The sequence below is a fragment of the Balaenoptera musculus genome, chromosome 2 (assembly GCF_009873245.2).
Source record: "Balaenoptera musculus isolate JJ_BM4_2016_0621 chromosome 2, mBalMus1.pri.v3, whole genome shotgun sequence".
In the NCBI taxonomy this organism is placed as follows: domain Eukaryota; kingdom Metazoa; phylum Chordata; class Mammalia; order Artiodactyla; family Balaenopteridae; genus Balaenoptera; species Balaenoptera musculus.
In genome coordinates this window covers 10,001,509-10,022,875 of record NC_045786.1, presented here as the reverse complement: position 1 = coordinate 10,022,875, position 21,367 = coordinate 10,001,509, and the positions used below count along the sequence as shown (strand labels likewise).

Sequence of the window (21,367 nt, the reverse complement as noted above, 5' to 3'; positions counted from 1 at the left end):
CTTTCTGTTGTCTAATTATTAGTCTGCTTCTGGCATTATCCTGCCCTTCTACTTACACATTCATGTCATTTAACAAACTTCTCCCAATCTGATAATTGCTCTGTTTCCCAAGGACTTTCTAAAGTTCAGCCTCTTCCCCAAAGCCCTAGTGACATAACAGGTGTGGATTCTTCCTTTTTTTTGTTTTTTTAAACTTTACCCATCCTATCTATGAGCATTGATATTGTTTAACTGAAAATAATCTATGTTTTATTTGTTCATTTAAACATTTTCCTTTCCATGCATGCCTTTTTAAAAAAAATTTCCTAATATCTAATACTTTACAGACATTATAAACTGTGAATAATTCTAGAAGTATTGAAGATTAGTTAAATTGTTTCTGATGCAGTAGTTTCACTTTGCAAATGTATTTGATAAAAAACTATGGAAGTAACCATTCCATGGTTCAGAAAAGTGTAAAACATAACCAATAAACAGATTTTTTACAAAGAGAAACTTCAAAAGGCGTTTGTATCTTGTGACCCAACTTAAGCAACGGGCTTTGTGGGTATTTCTGATGTCTGTCTTCAAACTAAATTATAGCAATTTATAAATCCTGTAATACACGGTTTCATTTTACAACTTCAGCTGGAATTATTTCATTTAAAAATACCACTTCACACCCTTCAGGATGACAATAATGTAAAAAAAAACCCCAGAAAACAACAAGTGTTGGCAAGGATGTGGAAACATTGTAACCCTTGTGCCTTGCCAGTGGGGACGTAAACGGTTCAGCTGCTGTGGAAGATAGTATGGTGGTTCTTCAAAAAATTAAACATAGATTATGATATGATCCGGCAGTTCCACTTCTGGGTGTATACCCGAAAGAATCAAAAGCAGAGGCTCGAACAGACGCTTGTACATCACCGTTCACAGCAACATTATTCACAGCAGCCGAAAGAGGAAACCACTCAAATGTCCATCAGTGGATGATGGATAAACAAAATGTGGTCCGTACATACAATGGATCATTATTCAGCCTTGAAAAGGGAGGACATGTTGACAGATGCTGCAACGTGAAAGAAGCCAGTCACAAAAGGACAAATACGCTGCGATTCCACCTACGAAAGGTAGCTAGGGTAGTCACAGTCATGGAGGCGGAAAGCAGAAAGGTGGGTGCCAGGGGCTGGGGGAGGGGAACTGGGGAGTTGTAATAGGTACAGAGTTTCAATTTGGGAAGATGAAAAACTTCTAGAGATAGAGATGGCCGGTGGTGATTTCACAGCACGGTGACGGTTCTTAATGCCACAGAACTATACACTGGAAATGGTTAAGTGGTAAATCTTATGTGTATTTTACCATAATAATGAAAAAAATAGGTTTATCAACACTGCCTATAAGTCTACAATTACCTCAAAAATAAAAAGTTTAATTTAGAAACAACTACAGATGGAAAAAATCGGTTTCTTCCCTTCACACACTTTTGTTCTCCTTGTTGGCCCGTTGGTGGTTTGTTGAATGCCTGTTGATGTCACAGTCGGTAGAGTGAGAAATTAGCCCGCGGCTCCTAGAACACGTTCCTGCCCCGGAGTCCTGAGGTCCGGCCTCATCCACACGTCCAGTTACGGAGTGTGCCTCTCAGCCCATTTTGCCTCAGACTCGTTGAGCCCTTTGACTTCTTAAAACAAGTGTGATCAGGCCATCAGCGCCAGTTTAAAGCTGAGCTGGGGGAGTGCGGTGAACAGCTGGGAGTTGGTTTGCGTGTGCTGGCGGGGGTGGAGCAGGAAAAAGGCAGGTCACCGGGCGCTGGCATGCTCGTGTCTTCCAGGTGTACCTCGACAGGCTTCTAAGGTACGCAGAGATTGACATCTGTCCGGCCAACTGGGAGCGGATTGCTCTGGGGGCCATCCTGCTGGCCTCCAAGGCGTGGGACGACCAGGCCGTGTGGAACGTGGACCACCGCCAGATCCTGAAGGACATCACGGTGGAGGACACGTGAGTGCGGCCGGGGGGCCTCTGCGGAGGAAACCCGACCCTTTGTGGACGTGCACAGCGTGGACTGAGTGAATGTGACTGCATGTCTGTTGTGTGCTGGCCGAGGAAGGACACGGTTGCGGATAGGATGTGCAAAAACCTGTATTTCTCATCCTGTGGGTCCCGAACAGGTACTGGTGACACCTTCTGGTTTGTGAAACTGGTCACTGAAACTGTATTCTACGCGAACCTTCCTTTTCCTTCCTGCTCTCCTTCTGCGGTGAGGTTCATCCCAGCTCTGTACACACTGCAAACCGATGACAGGCAGCAGATGGGCTAAAATGTTACCCGTTTCTGTTCAGTTTCAGAGAGAAGGTTTTGACTGCTTTTGTCACATTTTGCAAGTTCACCTGCTTAAAATGAGTGTTCTGTCCCCGAGGTCCCCCTGTGCCTCCTGGTCAGGCTGCGTGTTCTCCTCTCTCAGGGCACCATCCTGAGCTCGCGCTTAGCTGCACCCCGGGGGCTGGGTGTACAGGACGTGGGGTCAGAGCCTCTCGGGAGAAAGGAGCTGTTTTGGAAACACTTAATCAGGTTGAACTCCTTATAGTTCCTTATGGTTTACAGGCCTTTGTGACATGATTCTTGCTAATATTTTTCTGGGCTTGTTTGTCTGGCCTCCTTGAGGAAGCTCTGAGCTGCAGCAGGTTCCACTGTGTCCCGGCCCACGTCCAAGTCCTTGGACTCAGTGACCACTATGGGCTCCTCCTCAGCCTGGCCCCCGCTTCCTGTGGTTGCTGGTTCGCTGGGCACCCCATTTTTGTGCTGCCCTGGGAGCTCCTGTTTGTGTTTTGGGTCTTTTGCCAGAGCCTTTTCCTGCTGCAGACCAGTATGACTCCTTCCTGCATCTGTCATTCTTTATTATAAAAAGTAAGACAAATAGGAAGTTTTTGATAGTAAGAAAAATAAAATAAAAATATTAAAAAATTCTTGATTATATTTCAAGGTGAAAACAGTTGCTGAGATAACTGTCATCCAGACAGTAAGTAGGTTGCTTCCACCTTTCAGCTGCTGTAAGTAACACTGTCATGAACATGAACACGGGTGTGCAGATACCTCCCCGAGGCCCTGCTCTCTGTTCTTTGGGGTCTGTGCCCAGAAGTGGGATTGCTGCTTGGTGGCTGGTCTTTAAAGTGAGCCCATGTTTCTGGAAAAGCCGACAGGCCTTTAGGTGATGAAAACAATTCTCTTTACTCCATTTTAGAGCTCCATTTGCAAGTTGCTAAATGGCATCAGTTCAGTTGGGTTTCTTTACAATGTTGAGCTAAAATATTTCTGAAATATTTTTTGTTTATTGACTTGAATTTATTTATTATAGAGCTTTACGTCAGGACTATTTCTTCGTAATTATTCCCTTGAGGGCGGTAAATCCATCAAGCCCGTTCTCTCTGCATCACTGTTAGTTTTCTGATGGTTTATCACATAACAAGCTGTCTGATGTCCCTGGGGGATGTACTGCTGCCATTTGAAAATTCAAATTTGGGGAATTATTTTTATTTTCTAAATCTTGCCTTAGTTTGAAAACACAGCAGCTCTAAAATCTTTATTCCCCCCCAAACTTAAACAGAAACATTCAAGAAAACAAATATTCAGAAAGGCTGTTTTTTCCCTGAGGAACCCTGGGAAACCGTCACCTTGTTCCAAATCAGATTCCTCTTGACTTTAATCCTAGTTATACCCTCAACAAGAGACAGTGGTGTCTAGATACCATTTGGGGCAGGAATAGCAGACTAGTTCTCTTAACGTTTATACTAAAAGCAAGGTTCTCTTCCTGGCATTGGAGAATGGGATCTGCAGTGGCGCCTCTTGGCCACAGGGCGGCAGTCGGTCCACAGGCAGCTCCCAGGTCGTCCAGGAGAGAGCACTTCTGCCTTAGCGGTATTTTTGACACACCTTGTTAAAATCTTATCTGGGTTCCAGTATTTCACAGGATGACCTCTTAAGTCTCACGTAAAGGAGGAATAAAAGTCATTAAAAGTGTAAAGTTTAGCACAACACACACATTTGGGGCTTTACTCCTTTCTCGAAGCTGCAATGAAGCAGCCCCTCCGATTAAATGACCTGAATGCGACGTCTTGGTCGCGACGTCTTGGTCTCTCCCTCCGAGGAGCTCAGGCCTTCGATAACGACTTGCTGAGGTTTCTCACTTCTGATCTGCCTGGGAGCTTCCGTCGGGGAACCAGCCTCCCTGCTCACCTCCCGGCCTCCCTGCCGCCTCAGTGCTCCCGCCCCTGTTGTCATAGCAGCGCCAGACAGACTCGGACGGCTTGATGGGGCCCCTGGCCGGAAGCAGACGGGCTGCCCCGCCCCCCCGCCAGAAGCAGCCCGCCCCCACCTGGCTCCTCCCCGCCGGAGCGGATCGCTTCCGGGGCTCAGGTTAGCTCTCACTTCCGGGAAGCCTTCCCTGGATCCCTCCGCCCAGGCTGAGCTTGGTCCGCTCCTTTCAGTAACAGTAATTATGGAGCAGCAACCGCATGTTAGGTGCTGAGCTGGGGCCAGGCTGCGCCGTCAGCTGTCACGGTTTCTGGCTCCGAGGAGACAAGACGGGGAGACTGTGATAAAGGACATAAGTGGGCCCAGGGTGCTGCCCGGAGAGGTGGCCCTGGAGCAGTGCTCCCAGACAGACCTGTCGCTGAGGACGCTTCTCCCCCGGCAGTAACTACCGAGAAGTAGGCCTGAAAGTTTTCAGATGCGTATTCTGGCCGCCCTGGTTCGTCTTCATCCAGCTGGTTGGCTCCCTTGTGGACCAGGTGCTGTCGCTGAGTAGTTCTGAGCGGGCGGGCAGGCCCAGCAGCAGCAGCTCGCAGGAGTGTTGGAGATGCACGTTCTCGGGTCCACCCAGACCTGCCGGATCAGACGGGTGGGCCCAGCAGCGGCTCCTCACATGCCCTGCAGGTGATGGGTGTGCGCTGGGGCTTGGGAACCGCCTTCCCTCCCGCGGTCCCGAGGAAAGCCAGTCAGCGCGTCCCCACCTCTCCTCCCGGGAAGGACGCTCCTCCGGGCCTTGGGGAGGCCTGTCCTCCAGGCTGCCGTCCGCCCTCACTGGACGCCACTTGACAGCTCTCGACTGCGTCTTCTGCCCCCTGTTTGAGCCGATGGTTCACGCGGAGAGGTGAGGCCAGAGCCTGCCGTGTATGTGCGTGTATGTGCGTGTGTGTGCGTGTGTGTGTGTGTGTGTGTGTGTGTGTGTGTGTGCGCATGCGCACACAGACGCGCTCAGTCTCAGTGTCAGGGTCGCCCTGAAGCACTTTCTGGTGATCATCCCAGTTGATCAGGCCTCATCCTTCCGGGCACTGGACCCGGTGGACTTGGCTGTTGCCAGCGGTCTGCCCGGGCGGCCGCGGGTGGGGACGGCGGCTGAGCTGTGCGTTTGTGTCTTTCTCTGCAGGAACGAGCTGGAGCGACAGTTCCTCGAATTGCTCCAGTTCAACATCAACGTGCCCTCCAGTGTTTATGCCAAGTATTATTTTGGTCTTCATTCTCTGGCGGAAGCCAACAACCAGAGCTTCCCCTCGGAGGCCCTGAGCAGGGAGAGGGCCCACAAGCTGGAGGTAAGAGGCGTCGGCGCTCCGCGGGTGCACTGCTGCCAAGGGAGCTGCGCCTTCAAGGTTGTTCCCGCCACTGCGTGTCGTTGTAAAATAATGACGAGGTGCCTTGGATTTCATTTGTACAGCCTCATATTTTTTTTTTAATTCATTTATTTATGGCTGTGTTGGGTCTTCATTTCTGTGCGAGGGCTTTCTCCAGCTGTGGTAAGTGGGGGCCACTCTTCATCGCGGTGCGCGGGCCTTTCACTGTTGTGGCCTCTCTTGTTGCGGAGCACAGGCTCCAGACGCGCAGGCTCAGTAGTTGTGGCTCACGGGCCTAGTTGCTCCGTGGCATGTGGGATCTTCCCAGACCAGGGCTCGAACCCGTGTGCCCTGCATTAGCAGGCAGATTCTTAACCACTGCACCACCAGGGAAGCCCCAGCCTCATATTTTTAATAACTTTCCTAATACCAGTTTTTATTTAATGTGCATTGATTCTATTTTTTTTTTTTTAGGGAAGGATTATTTATTTATTTATTTATTTATTTTTGGCTGTGTTGGGTCTTCGTTTCTGTGCAAGGGCTCTCTCTAGTTGCGGCGAGCGGGGGCCGCTCTTCATCGCGGTGCGCGGGCCTCTCACTATCGTGGCCTCTCTTGTTGTGGAGCACAGGCTCCAGACGCGCAGGCTCAGTAGTTGTGGCTCACAGGCCTAGTTGCTCCGCGGCTGTGGGATCTTCCCAGACCAGGGCTCGAACCCGTGTCCCCTGCATTGGCAGGCAGATTCTCAACCACTGTGCCACCAGGGAAGCCTTGATTCTATTTTTTTAAATCAAACAAGTTTTTTTTTTTAACTCCTGTTTTAAAAAAATGAGTCCACACAAAAAAGTGTTTCCCAGCATGCACTTTTGTAAGGAAAAAGATACCAGATGACCCTATGATTGGGAATCCAAAAAAGGTTTAATTCTGCTTTTATTTTTCATTTTTTCAAAGTATTTTCTTCACAGCCCTGTTAGATCTGGGGCCAGCCCCATTGGTCTCGGCCTGGGTTTCAGGCCGTCATTGTTAAGCTGTGTGACTCTTATGTCTTATACTTGTGTGTAGCTCAGCTTTGCGCGTGCACCTAGCTCTTCCCATCTGACTTTTGACGGCTGAAAGTATGGGGACAAGGAGGCTCACAGGTGAGAGTTTCTGCATCTTCATCCCAGCACTGCACGGGGAGCGTGGTTCCTGCCTTGGTACCTAACGAAGGGAAGGGCTGGGTGCTGGTCACGGATCAGACGTGGGAAGGAGCGGCCAGCACGAGGGGACGAGACAGGGTTCTCGCCGCGTGACAGCCTGGAAGGATCTTCTCTTCCCCTGTCAGTCGTTTTGATTGGAGATTATCTGTCCATGAAGTTAGTCAACACACCGAGCACCTGTATCTACCAGGCTTCGCCCATAATGGGGATAGATCAGGACTCAAACCCGTGGCCCCTGCCCTCGTAAAGCTGTATCGCTTTGGTCTGGACAATGGTTCTGACATGACAAGAAAGTAGACACGTGTCTTTATCACGTCTGGGGAATGAAGCAGAGTCTCTGAGCCTGTCTCTGGAGAGAAGAATGTGTAGAAGGTGCTTCTTGAATGTCAGTTCATGGGGCTCTACAATCATTTAGTTAATGTCATACTTCAGTAATTTTTTAGTATCTTGAAACTAATGTGATTACTACCAGGAAAATCTAGGAGAAGCAACTGGAAAATGGTTACTAAGAATTCTAATGGATGGCAGGTACAAGATCACTATACCCAAATTGATAGTTTTCCAAGTCACCGGCAATAACCAATTAGACACTATAATAGAGAAAAGGTGCCATTCAAAATTGCGACAAAGTATAAGCAACCGAAGAACACAAGCATTGTCCTAGCAATGTGCCCAGCGCAACTGAAGCACTTAGCATACGTTTCTCTTTCTTTCTTTTTTTTTTTTAGCATATGTTAACTCACATAATCTTCACCGTAGTCTGAGGGGGTAGCTACTATGATTATTCCCAGACAGGAGTGCGTAGGCTTGGAGAGGAGAACAGCCTTGCCTGGGCCCACTCACAAGGCTGTAGAGCCTGGAAGCCAGACCGTAGAGCTTGTGTTTAACCACCGCACCCCAAGGCCTCCCAGTGCCCCTGCTCAGGGAGAAACCTGTCAAGAAAAGTGCTATAGTGTCTGGGTCTTCCCCCTGCCACAAATTTATTCCAGTCTCAGACCTGCAAGTGTGACCTGTTTGGAGAGGGGTATTTGCAGATGAGGTCGCACTGGATTAGGGTGGGTCCTGAATCCAATACCAGTGTCCTTCTAAGGAGACGGAGACCAGAGACATGGGGACAAGGCCACACGGTGACAGCAGAGACTGGAGTGGGAGAGGCAAGGAAGGGGGTCTTCCCTGGAGCCTGGAGAGTACGTGGCCGGATGCCTTGATTCCAGACTTCCAGCCTCCAGAACCATGAGAAAGTCAAGTTCTGCTGTTGGAAGCCGCCGCAGCTCCAGGAATCTCAGAGACGTGCAAAACCTAAATACAGAAAATGCTCAGTGCTCCTTGGAAAAGGACCGGACGGGATGCACCGTGTTCCTGATGTAAACACATCCATCTGCACCCCCTTTCCACTGCCCCCTCCATCCAGGGGATTCCTGTCACCCAGTCCTGTCCCGACTGAGGACCTTTCTCTGAGCTGTGATTTCTGTCTGGCACGTTTTCCCCACGGATTTGCATGAGAAACTCTTCTCATTCCGATGCCCCTCAGATGTCACTTTGTCCCAGAGGCCTGCTGTGGCCACCCCGTGGAAGGCAGCCCACCCTGCTGCCCTCACGGCGAGGACCTGGCATGGCCCTTGGCGCCTCAGCTCCCTGGCCCCTGTCTTCACATCCCCCCGCACCCCGAGTGTGGCCCCGGAGGGAAGGAGGGAGGTCAGAGAACCGAGACAGAGCCGGCCTTGAGGGTGACTTAAGGAAAGGAATGTGTGTGGGATCTGGGTACACATGGAGAAGGAAAGGAGTTCCACTCAGGAATCCTGTCCCTCCTCCCCGTGCCTGCCCTCCCCATCAGCCCTCTCCCCCTCCCCCTCCATACCTCCTCTCCCCGCCCCTTCCTTCCGTCTGGGCATTGCTGAGGCCCAGCGCTAGGGAGATGTTCCCCTCGGTAGAGATGCACATGCAAACATGAAAGAAAGACTTTGGAAGTCAACCAGGGAAGTCTGAACAGTATCTCAAACATAGCTTTTCCCCCAGAAACATAACGCTGCTCCCTCATATTAGGTGCTTCCAACTCACAGAGCTTTCTTCTCACCCATCCCCTGGGCAGCTCCCTGATGGGATGGAGCAGACCTGGTCCCCACAGTTTCCAGATGGGCTGAAGTCAGGAGGGCAGAGTGACTTGGTAAAGGTTGTAGCATCAGCCCCAGCCTGTCTCCAGCTGCCCCTAAGACCGTCTCGTGGGCAGGTCCCACCCATCACCGGCATCTCCAGAGCATTGTCCTTGGCGGGGAGACAGCTGCACTCTTTGAGCCTTTTAAGAAGGCTTAGCAATACCTACCAGCGTGAGCGGCATATAGGACTGTTATTTTTATAGCTGCTAAATCCAGATTCCACACAAATGGCGGGCCCAGTCTGCTCACAGCATCCTGCGGACTCCAGGCACGGCTGTTTCGAAGCGTTGGCTCGGCTTCCAGTGGCGCCCTTCCCATCCGGTCTCAGCTTGAGTGCTTTAGAGAGTCTGGACTCTGGGGATTTCATAGGTGGCCCCAGCCGTCCCCTCCCCTGAGGCCACGGCCTGTCCTCTGGCCTGCAGGGGTCCTGCTGGACCGTGGTTTTCTTTTTCTGTACTTTGGAACTCTCAGTTTTAAGTGTGAGGCACATTTTCTAGCTCAGAATATGCCCAGGCTATGGCTGTCACTGGGTGTCTCAGTCTGGCTGCTGCTTCCTCATGATTCACGTCTCAGCTCAGAAGTCATCCCTTCAGCGGCCTTTTCTGCCGCCTCCTCTGGAATCGCACTGACCCCTCCCTGCCACCTCAGCTCGCTGCTGGCCTTCATGTTTTGGTCATTTCTCTGCCTGCCGTCGGCTGAGAGCACCCGCTGCTTCTGTTGGGCTTAGAGCCTACCTCTCCCTCCCGTAACAGAAAACGGAACTTGCTGCGCTCGGGAAGGGACAGCTGCCAGGGGGCGTCTCTGAGCAAAGGGGATCTTGCTGGGGTGTCAGAGAGCGTGGGGCTCAGGGATTTCAGTCCTTCTTGACCGGTGAGAATGGGTCCTAAACGAGTTCTGATGAATCCTTGCTGCTGTGGCCAAATAACAACCAGAAGCTGTTCATCCCCTCCCCGCTGTGAGCTCTCTGAAACAAAGGACCTTCTGTCTTGTCCGCCTCAGCACTGGCGCCAGCTTCTCCTGTGCTGGGAGGGCCTGGGGAATTGAACTCTGAAGGGTTGAGTGGAGAAGATGGACGGTGGGGTAAGTGCCACCCGGGTTCCAGAGGGTAGGGCCTCAGCCAGCGGTCAGGGCCAGTTCCACGGCCGGGGGTTTCTGCTCAGTCTAAGGAAGACAACCTTGAAGGGTGGCGGCCATGTGTGGAAATGTCAGCCCGGCCGTGGATTTGATGGGGAAGAGCCTGACTCCTCACCAGGTGAGCAAGGCCCTGACCCTCGGAGACCTGTGGGCTGGAGACAGATTTGCTTTCTCTCCTGAGCAGGTGCCTGCCCACCTGCACGTCTTCCCACTGTTGTCATCAGAGTGGCAGAATCAAGGCCTCTGGCACCAGCTCCTATTCACCGTTCGCAAAGACACTGGTAAGAAGTGTCCCCCCTCCTTGCCCCAGGCCTCGCTGCCAGCGTCAAAAGGTCTGGAGACCAGGGACTTCCCTGGTGGTCCAGGGGTTAAGACTCTGCGCTTCCACTGCAGGGGGTGCAGGTTAGATCCCTGATCAGGGAACTAAGATCCCATACGCCTCCGGACGCAGCCCCTGCATGCTCACGCCAGCTGCCGTCCACTGTAAACGACCTGTTCCCCCCTTCTCTGGGTTCTGCTAGGGATTTCAGAGGAGCCCCCGGCCTGGATGCCGTGCAGCTCAATTCCCAGATCCCGAGCACCGGGCGCTCGTGTGGACGTGTGCCGTGTGTGTGTGCCGGGGACCTGCTCCACATCTTCTGCGTCGGTGCTGGGCCTGGGTGCAGGCAGGGGAGTGGGAGTTCGAGCACAGAGTGGGGTTCGGGTGCTCGGGCCGAACCCCACCTGGGAGGCTGGTATTGCTCGCTGTCTGGAGCCCATAGATTCTGTCCAGGTCACCCACTGGCGGCGACACAGTCTTGACAGAGCTAGTGGTTTGGTAGCAGCACGTCGTCCCTCCGGCTTCCAGGCAAAGGTCTTCCTGCCCCGTTGGAGCATTTACGCGTCTCTGAGCCGGGTCTGGGCGGGCGGGACGCACAGATACGCTGACACTGACCCGCCGCCCTCCTGGCTGAGGAGAGAAGCCGGCCGGCTCCATCCTGTCCTGGGCCAGACCTGACCACCTTCCCCCTTAGCTGCTGTTCTGCACATGTGAGCATAAAACAACCCTTAAGAAGGGCCTTAGGGAGCATCTTGTCCAACATACACACTTGACAGATGAGTGACTGAGGTCACGAAACTCTCTGGGAGAAAACTAGGATTGATTGATTGATTTCATATGCAGTGTTTATTGACAATTTTAAACTGAATCTTCCCATTAAAGGGGTTGAAGAAATTTACAAAAAGTCATATGCGGTAGGACTTATAAAACAGAAAATAAATAAAGTGCACAGAGAATATAGGGGAGTTGTTATCTCAGAAAACTAGGCTCATATGGTTACTACATTTGAGCATTAACTTCACCTTTTTTCAAGTCTTGGTTAGATAAAGGATATATATATAGATATATGCACATATATAATAATAATTTTTTCCAATTTTTAAAAATTGAAGTGTAGTTGATTTACAATATGCTAATCTCTGCTGTACAGAAAAGTGACTTAGTTATACACATATACACATTCTTTTTTCCTATTCTTTTCCATTGTGGTTTATCTCACGAGATTAGATATAGTTCCCTGTGCTATACAGTAGGACCTTGTTGTTTATCCATTCTAAATGTACTAGTTTGCATCTACCAACCCCAAACTCACAGTCCATCTCTCTCCCTGCCTCCTTGGCAACCACAAGTCGGCTCTTTATGTCTGTGAGTCTGAAAACTAGGATTTTGATGGTTTCAGACACACCCCATCCCCGAGCAGCACTTTGCCTGCTGAACCACAATCAACTTCAGTTTGCACACGTGGTTGTGAGATGGAGGAGAGTGAGTCTGCGATGTCCGTGGTCTGGGGGCGGAGGCCTTCTCCGCGTCTGCCAGCTCTCCTGCCTGATGCCCTGGGGCCAACGGGCTGGGGCCACCAGTGTGACCCATGTTTCAGTACTAGTCCCAGCTGCCCTGTCCCTGCATGCTCATGCTAGGTGGGCACGACAGTGGCTGTCACTGTCTAATGCCAGCTGCATGGCCCTTTCCCACGACTCACTCCTCTCTGGAACCCCAGTGTATGTGGGACGGAGACACAAGGATGGGTCTGCTTTAGTGGAAGACATTCCACCCACTTAGCAAGCCCTGAAAAACCGCCATCAGACCTTAAGGTTCAAAGAAACACGTTTGAGGATCACGTCTTGCACAATTTTTCAAATTCCTCAATTCTCCTATGCAGTGCTATTATTTCCCCCAGTTTCTAGTTGAGGAAACTTAGATGAAGAGAAGTTTGTGAACTTGAGGGTGATACAGCAAGGATTCAAAACTCAGGCTGGTCGGATTCTTAAATTCTTGCTCCAAATCTCTCTACCCTCAGGAATTCCCTGGCGGATCAGCAGAGAAATGCAGTTTGGGGTCCACAACCATGGTGAGGCGTGTGAAAGACCCTGCACAGCGAAGGAAGGAGGATGCTTTTATAGGGAGGAAAAGGAAGTGGGTGTGGTGGCTACAGTAAACAAAGAATCTGTGGCTTCTCATTGGCTGAGCCCTGCCAGGAAAGAGGCGGAGTCTTTCTTCTTCCTGTTGGGATCTGCTATCGTCGCTGGCTGTGAGAGCTCCCCCTGCTGGTCTCCTGATTCCATTCGATTGAGGCTTCTGTTATTTATTAATTTTTTTATATTCTGTGTGTCCTAATCTCCTTTCTCATAAGGACAGCAGTCAGATTGGATTAGGTCCCACCCCAATGGCCTTATTCTAATTTAATTGCCTCTTTAAAGGCCCTATCTCCAAATTCAGTCACATAATGAGGTCCTGGGGGTTAGGGCTACAACATATGAATGTCTGGGCTGGGGTGTGGCGGGGAGCGGACACAATTCAGCCCATAACACTTTTCTTAACTTCATTACTTTTGCTCTTTGATGTCTGAAGGCGTTGAGACAGTGACTTCTGACTCCTTTCTCTGTCTACGGATGCTGCCTGAGAGCGTGTGCCTCTCTCTCTCTCTCTCATGAGGTTATAAATACTTAGATGGCACTGCCCATGGTGTTCTCTTTCTTCATGTATTTCCCCACCTGAAGATACCACCCTCCCCTTCCACTGTCAGCTGCTGGTGTTGCCACTGGCAAGGTTATCCCAGCTGGCTCCTCTCCGCCTTGGACTTCAGAATGGAAGTCAGGAACTGAACGGCGCTCATCAGGGCCTGAGCCCAGCCATGGCGTGGCCGCTGTGTGCTCCAGCTCCCCCAGGGCACAGGCATCATTCTCGTGAGGGTGCCACCGGTCGCAGACGCGTTAGAGACAGGAGGCACCGGCATACCCCTGCTCTCTTCAGATCCTCGTTCTGAGGGTATGGATCAGAAAATGCACCCACCCCCGCAGGTACAGACCGGCTCCCACATCTTCAGTGATCCCAGCCTTAGTTTAGAATCAATGAGTTTTCCCTCCTTCCGAGCTGCTCTCACTTACTAAGGAGAGGGGTGGACCGACCAGGAAGATCCAGCAAACACACGTGTTGGTGGCTAAAAGAAATTCTTGCTTGAAATTGTCCTTTAGGGAAGGCTTTTCTTTTCTCAGCTCCAAATAGAGAAAGCATTCATGTAGCTAATGTCAGAAGCTCATGCATGTATTTGGTCACTTAAACTGCTGCCAATGGCCATGTTGAAATAGCTGTACTTTGAGACATCGTTTCACATCTTCAACTCCTGGTCTGCCTTAGTGACCCAATTTAACAAAAAAGGAGAAACAAGAAACAACTAGTTTTAGATTTTGCTTGTCCCTGAAAAATGGTAGAAAAACACTCCCAGGAAATTCCCTGCAATTCCCAGACTGTTCAGTCCAATTGCTGAGGCTTTTTACCGAAGAAGGGCACTTTTTCCCCCCACTAAGCCAAAAACAAACAAAAAACTACAATGTCAACAAAAAAAGCACATTAAATTTCCAGCTGTCTTTTGTCAGAAAAAATACCATCACTTTTGATAACTAGCATAACTCTAGCAACTTTGGCAACAGTATGGGTTTTGTTTCCAAAGAGCTAAGTCTGGAATGCAAGTAAGAAATCAGAAATACAAGTAAGAAGGAATAACTCAATCCCTGTTGTCTTTTAGGATGGGTTATTTACTGCTGTCGTGAACTACACACAGTGAGCCGTTTTTGCTACGGAAGCTGAGAGGAGCCATTTTGCCTTGACTATATTATTCAGCGCAGCTAGAACACTTATTTAGAAACAGGCTCAAGTCGCAACCGATGTCTCCAGCACTCAATACCTCTTCACTCCAATGCCAAAATCCGTTGTCTTCATTTGATAACTTTGCATTTTTAAAAATTTATTAAGTTAGAATATTTTCACTATCACCATCACATTTCACTGTCTTATTGTAAGGATTTCTTTTATTTATTTATTTTTGGCTGCATTGGGTCTTCGTTGCTGCACGCGGGCTTTCTTTTTAGTCGCAGAAGCGGGGGCTACTCTTCTTTGCGGTGCACAGACTTATCATTGCAGTGGCTTCTCTCGTTGCAGAGCATGGGCTCTAGGTGCGCGGGCGTCAGTAGTTGTGGCACGCGGGCTCAGGAGTTGTGGCTCGCGGGCACCAGAGCGCAGGCTCCGGAGTTGTGGCGCACGGGCTCAGTTGCTCCGCGGCATGTGGGATCCCCCCAGACCAGGGCTCGAACCCGTGTCCCCTGCATTGGCAGGCGGACTCTGAACCCCTGCACCACCAGGGAAGCCCTGTAAGGATTTCTTACCATAAATATGCCCTTCCTTGCAAAAGGGAGAAAATGCAATGATCCAAAAGACGTATTTTGGCCCCTTTTCTAGCCCCTACTGCTCACAGCAATCCTGGTGAGCCTCAGGGCTGAGGCATAAGTGTTCTTATTCTTTTGAAAAACTTAATTCATGGAGATGTAAAGTTCTTGTTCTTTTCCTTGTCTGTTCTTCTTTTGTAATTTATTTTCCTCCTCTTTCTCTTCCCTTTGCTCTTCCTCCTCTTCATTCTCTCGCTTTTCATATCTCTTTCTTCCCTAAGAGTACACAGGTCGGCTCCCTAGGTGGTTATACCCAGGTTTATCTATCATTTTCACGGCCTGGTTAGAATGCTTCAGGTGAAGTTGTTTGCAGAGCCCTGACAGCAAGTACACAGCTCCATATAGCAAGAATAGATGAAAGATTAATGGGAGGAAAAATCTTGCTGTTTCTCTGTGTCCTCAGGGTAAAGGGAAATTGGGGTCAAGGTTGACACAGACCATTAAGTAGGGTTTTTGCCCACAGTCATGACAGAATAAATGATACTGGACTAGATCACTCACTGTAAGTAACTTAAAAAACTGGATGTAATAGGTGAAGTAAAAGCTTTCAGATGTTGAAAATAGACAGCAAAGGACTGTGGTCCCTGACGTAAGGGAAACAAATGAAGTCACCCTGATGATTCTTCTAGCTTTTTGTCTGGAGGCAGTTTTTGGACAGCTCCCAGGGGAAACCTAAGCAGATCATGGAGGCCTTACTGAATTGAGAAGACAGATGAGAGGAAGCTATATAGAACCCCAGAAATGTGCATAGAAGTTCCCTGAGTCTTTGACTGAATACTGAGCTCTACATGTAAAGAGAAAAACTCTATACAGTCAGGAAATAAGCAACTTCAAGGAAGCTTTTTAAGGTGAACAATTCCTAGGTCTCACATAGGATAGGAAGACATTTAAATTCCATCCAGCCAGAGTGAGGATACCTTGTTAAACCCCTGGGTAATTCCATAAAGACTCTAGAAATGTAATACCTTAGTAGTAAGGCCAAACTGAATTCACTCTAACAAAGCTTAAAATGAGTCTCAGAAGGAGATATGGGGATATACGTATATGTATAGCTGATTCACTTGTTATAAAGAAGAAACTAACACACCATTGTAATGCAATTATACTCCAATAAAGATGTTTAAAAAAAAAATGAGTCTCAGAAATATCAAGCTAATCCTCAAACAACTCAACTGTCAGTCAAATCAAAATTCAACATTTTTGAATGAAGATAAAATCCAGACATCTAACAATGTAGCATACACAATGTCCAGCATTCAATAAAAATAATTAGACGTGTGAAGAAGCAGGAAAAGGTGTGACTCATAATGAAGAGAAAAACCAGTCAATATCAATAGACCCAGACATAGTAGTTCCAGAAGATGGAATTAGCAGACAAGGGCTTTTTTTTTTTTTTTTGGCATGGAAAAGGTCTCCAATTTATTATTAAGCAAAAGAGCAAGATACCAGAACATAAAATTTAGTGCAAATCTACTTTTGTTAAAAATTCAACATAGATGGAAGCAGCACAGTGAAGAACTTACGGCATGGGCTTGTGGAATTCTGTTGACCTGGGTTCAAATGCCTCCTCTATGGTTGCTTGATGTTTAACCTTGAGAAAATTGCTTTCTCTCTGAGCCTCTATTTCCTTCTCTATGCAACACACTTAGGAAAATATAAGTTCTCTTGCAGTTTTGTGTGAGACTAAAACGGAAAACCCCTGAGATACACTGAGGACTATGTCCGAGGGGTCTCCCTATGTTGACTTGGAGCCCAGTGGAAGGGCCATGGCCTGGGCACCAGGCTGACATGGGCTCAAGGCCCGGGTCCAGCATTGACAAACCTGCTGATTCTGGGAAGGCTACTCCCTTCCTCTGTTTTGGTTTCTTCTTTTATGAAGCATGATTCCGCTTTTCTGTGTCTGCTGTGAGTTTTAAATGAAGGCACAGGCTTGTCAAGGACACAGAGTGAATGTTGTGATGGGCAGAATCAGTGGAACCATTTTATGTTGATATTTGCATTAACTAAGACCTGGCAGGATATAACAGCCAAAACTTACACAGAAGCGCCTGTTTGCCACACACACTCTAAACACTTAAAAATTAACAACACATTTAATTTTCACCACAGCCCTCATAAGGCATTATTACTTACCCATGTTTCTAGACAAGAAAACAGAGGCACAGAGATGTTTAGTAACTTTTCCAAAGTCAAACATGGTATAAATGATGAAACTTGGATTATGAAGCCTGGCACGTTGGTTTCAAAATATATTTATGCCTTTAACCACCTTACTAGATCACCTTTCAATTGAAATGTTAACACCGCTGGGAAGGGAGGAGTGCCTCATCTGTCTGCCTGGGTCTGGGGTCAGCGGTGGGGAGAAGGGAGAGGACAGGCAGGATTAGCTCCCACATCAAGAATATAATCTTTTTCTTTCTTTTCTTTTTTTTTCTTTAACATATTTATTGGAGTATAATTGATTTACAGTGTTGTGTTAGTTTCTGAGGTATAACAAAGAGAATCAGCTATATGTATACATATATCCCCATATCCCCTCTCTCTTGCGTCTCCCTCCCACCCTCCATGTCCCAGCCCTCTAGATGGTCGCAAAGCACCAAGCTGATCTCCCTGTGCTATGCAGCTGCTTCCCACTAGCTATCTGTTTTACGTTTGGTAGTGTATATATGTCCATGCCACTCTCTCACTTTGTCCCAGCTTACCCTTCCCCCTCCCCGTGTCCTCAAGTCCATTCTCTATGTCTGTGTCTTTATTCCTATCCTGCCCCTAGGTTCATCAGAACCATTTTTTTTTTAGATTCCATATATATGTGTTAGTATACGGTATTTGCTTTTCTCTTTCTGATTTACTTCACTCTGTATGACAGACTCTAGGTCCATCCACCTCACTACAAATAACTCAATTTCATTTCTTTCTATGGCTGAGTAATATTTCATTGTATATATGTGCCACATCTTCTTTATCCATTCATCTGTCGATGGACACTTAGGTTGCTTCCATGTACAGACAAGGACTTTAAGACCAGTTATTCTAAATATAGTCAAGAATTTAAGAGAAAACAAATATAATGAGGAGAACGGCTATATTAACACCAGAAAAATATACTTCAGGAAATGGAATATTACTAGAGATGAACAGGGACATTTCACAGTGATAAAAGGGTCAATTCATCAAGAAGACATAAAAATCTTAGTATGTATACATCTGATAACAAAATTTCAAATTACATGAAAGCAGTCAACTAGGAAAAAACAACAGTTGTAGTGGCTGTTTTAAATTAAAAAGGAAAATACTACACAGCTATTTGCAAGGTCATCTTTATCACCATAGATTGATTGAGTAAGGGAACTACCCTGGGACGTTTTTGGGGTGACAGGAAAACAGCTTAACAGATTTGACCTCAAAGAGCTCACAATAGGGCTGAAATACAGAACACATACACACAGATTAAAATATTAAGAGGTATGTCTTATGTATTTTCCTTAAACTTCTGCCTTTCAATTTTTGAATCAAATAAATCATTAAGCTCTTGTTGGCTGTTTTCCCTCTTGGAGGATTAGTGCTTGACCTTACAAACATCATAGTAACTGCTTAGTCATCCCGGCTATGCCCAAGTGGCTACATGACCACCCCCCTCCCAGGTTCAGCTAGAACCCACAGAACTGGAGGAGGATCACTGTTAACATGACATGAGACGAGAGATCAGCGCTGGGGTCCCAAGAAGGCTTGTGATGAGCTACTGCCGGCCCCTTGCTTTCAGCTCTTCTCGAAGCAGGCTATGAGGCGTCAGTGCACTCCGATAAGGAGAATAGTTATCAAAAAAGGAAGAAGATTCATTCTCAGGGTGATTCACACTCATTATGGTTAATTAAGCCAGTAAGGGCCCCACTTAAGATGAGACCAGAGCCACACCTTGGGAAAAATCATTTTTAAAGATTCACTTTGTACACACAACTCAATCTTTTCAAGGAAACTGCCTGGAGGTAGTGCTGGGATTAGAATGGATTACCCCCTAAAAGAGCCTTTCCAGAAATCCCAACTCAGCTAGCAGGAGGGGCTCTTTGTTGCCTTTCAATAAATGATTGAATTTATTTATGCCACTTCTTTCCAAGAAAGATGAAAGTAGCTCACCAAACAAAACTTCTATGAGCTCAGCTCGTTCCAGAAAGGAAAAGCAGAGGCCCAGAGAGATGTCCGTTCTGGGCTCGGCTGAGAGTGAGAGCTTCTCTTTGTATCTTCCCCAGTTTCCCCAGTTGTTCCCAGCTCTGTGTCACATGGAAACACCAGGGACTTTGGGGTCAAATAATGTGGGATGGAATCCCAGCCTTGCACTTACACCGTGTGGGCTTAGGCAGTCATGAGATGTCACAGAACCCTATGTTCTTCATCTGTAATGTGCCTCTCTCTCTCTCTCTCTCTTTCTCTAGTGTGTGCGCACACACGCACATACACACACACACATGCACACATTGCAGATATTTGTTTTCTCCTTCACACCCTCTTTGTGCCTCTCTTACAGGCCCATCATTCATTACTGTTACTTGACCATGTCTTAGCTCTCTTGGGATCTGGAAAGTTGGTCGCTATTCTTACGGGTAGAAAAGTCCTTGTCTCTGTCCTTGAAGGAAAGGGCTGTGTCTTACTCACCTACATCCCTAAACCTGGCCCAGTGTCTGGCACGGAGTAGATGTCAATATCTTATTGTTGGATGAAACCCTCACTCTTTTTCAGAAGGACTCAACAAGCTCTCTAGTACCTTCTTTAGAAAACAAAACAACTGCTCCAGCTTCCTCTCGTGGCCCCTCCCAGAATCTGTTCTCTCCTAGGCTGCGGCCATCGCACCTAAGGAGCGAAGGGCGAAGGGCTTTGATATCGGGCCCTGCGTTGAGTTCCAGCTCCTGCACCCACCAGCTGGGTGACCTTGCGCCGTCCAGTGAGGGAATGTGTGCCCTGGCCGGGGCGGGCCTGCCTCCTGTCTCTGTGATAACTCCGCTCCTACCCGGATCACACCCTTAGATGTAAAGTGGTCCTTTGCTGTCCCATCCCGCTCTGCTGTATCTCCCATCACTCTGTCTACCCTCCTGTCCATTTTCTCACACTGACTTTCTCTGCTTTGTGGTCTGTCTTTGCTTTCACAGGTGAGTACAGTGTGGTCATGGCCTGGCCGGCTTCCCTGGAGGTCCAGGCGGAACCAACCACACCGCAGCTGATGAGACGCATGTTCCCTCCTTCCTTAATTTCTCCCTTAGGAGAAAACTTGACCTGAAAACACTGTCTGGGGAGACCCTGTGTCTCGCATCGCTGGTGGGTGGGGAGGACCTCGGCTCAGAGCGGAGTTCCCTGTGTCGCCTGCCTGTCCGGGCACCGCTGTTGGGGGTTTCCGAATATATCCTTCACTCAACGGACAGGTTCAGCACTCGTCCCAGATTAAAGTGCTTTGAATGCTTGGGGGTTAGCGTTCAACAGTTGTTGAGTTTTAAAATAGATTGAATTCCTTCATTCCCCCTCCTAGCATTTCATGGTCGAGAACAGGCAGAGACACACACAGAGGGGAATGGGGACGGGTTTGTGCTCCTGACAAGACTTGTTCATCTAATCCTGGACGCACAGTCACAGCCACCCCGTGTCTCCCTCCCTCCCTCCCTTCCTCCCCACCCCCACCCCCATTACCTAAAACATAAGAGGAAAATATGTTAAGATTTGTTAACTAAATATGTTAAAATAAGAGGAAAAAGAGCGCTAACGAACCTGAACTGCTTGGTAACGTGGCAGTGTGTTTATGACACTCCGTTGACACCTCTTCCCTAACCGAGGTCCTCACCTTCACAGAAAAGCCTGCTTCCAGGACCGGTGCTTCGGGACTCACTCTCTAGTGAAGGTGACTGGTGAGGATTCATGTGTTGCCTCTTCCAGAGGCTTTCATTGTCATCGCTTGTAGAAGCCAGAGGACGGCAAGCATTTACCATGTGATACTGAACAAGAGGTAGAGGTGTCTGAGGCAGGAGGTCCTACTCAGGGCCTGAAACTGCCTCTCAGTTATCCAGAGAGGGAAATCATTAACACAGCTATCTCTCTCTCTCTTTCATCTACCTTTATTGGAGAAAAACAAATGTAAAAATAAAACAATTAAAAATTCGTGACTCAACTACTGAGCCCGCGTGCTGCAACTACTAAAGCCCACGCGCCTAGAGCCCATGCTCCGCAACAAGAGAAGCCACCACAATGAGAAGCCCGCGCACCTCAACGAAGAGTAGCCCCCGCTCGCCGCAACTAGAGAAAAGCCCGCATGCAGCAACGAAGACCCAACACAGTCAAAAACAAATAAAATAAATAAATTAAAAAAAAAATCGTGACTCAAAATGTTTTCAAAGACAAAGCACACACTTGTTCCAAACCCAGAGACAAGCTGGTCATCTGTGGGACATTTGGGGCCCAGTGTGGTCAGACTCTGCCTTACATGCAGGTGGCGCAGACGTAGGGCTGGTCAGCATGCCTTCTGGGACAAGTCTGCTCCACACAGCGGGGCTTCCAGTGGTGTCGGGGGAA

The 21,367-nt window shown here is 48.4% G+C and overlaps 1 protein-coding gene across 1 annotated transcript; it reads left to right on the top strand.

The window, feature by feature from the left end:
* The first annotated feature begins 1,130 nt into the window (after positions 1-1,130).
* On the top strand, positions 1,131-19,740 carry LOC118888482 (cyclin-Y-like). Its single transcript, XM_036839532.1, has 4 exons — positions 1,131-1,151; positions 1,808-1,974; positions 5,399-5,561; positions 19,648-19,740. The coding sequence occupies exons 1-4, from the start codon at positions 1,131-1,133 to the stop codon at positions 19,738-19,740; spliced, it is 444 nt and encodes a 147-aa protein (XP_036695427.1).
* The last annotated feature ends 1,627 nt before the right edge of the window (positions 19,741-21,367 follow it).

Bases quoted from the DNA above. Each gene is read 5' to 3' on its own strand.
- LOC118888482 (XM_036839532.1), top strand. From the start codon at position 1,131: ATGGAGGCGGAAAGCAGAAAG. The intron at 1,152-1,807 runs GTGGGTGCCAGG...CGTGTCTTCCAG, and splicing joins TGGAGGCGGAAAGCAGAAAG to GTGTACCTCGACAGGCTTCT. The intron at 5,562-19,647 runs GTAAGAGGCGTC...GTTCTCTCCTAG, and splicing joins AGAGGGCCCACAAGCTGGAG to GCTGCGGCCATCGCACCTAA.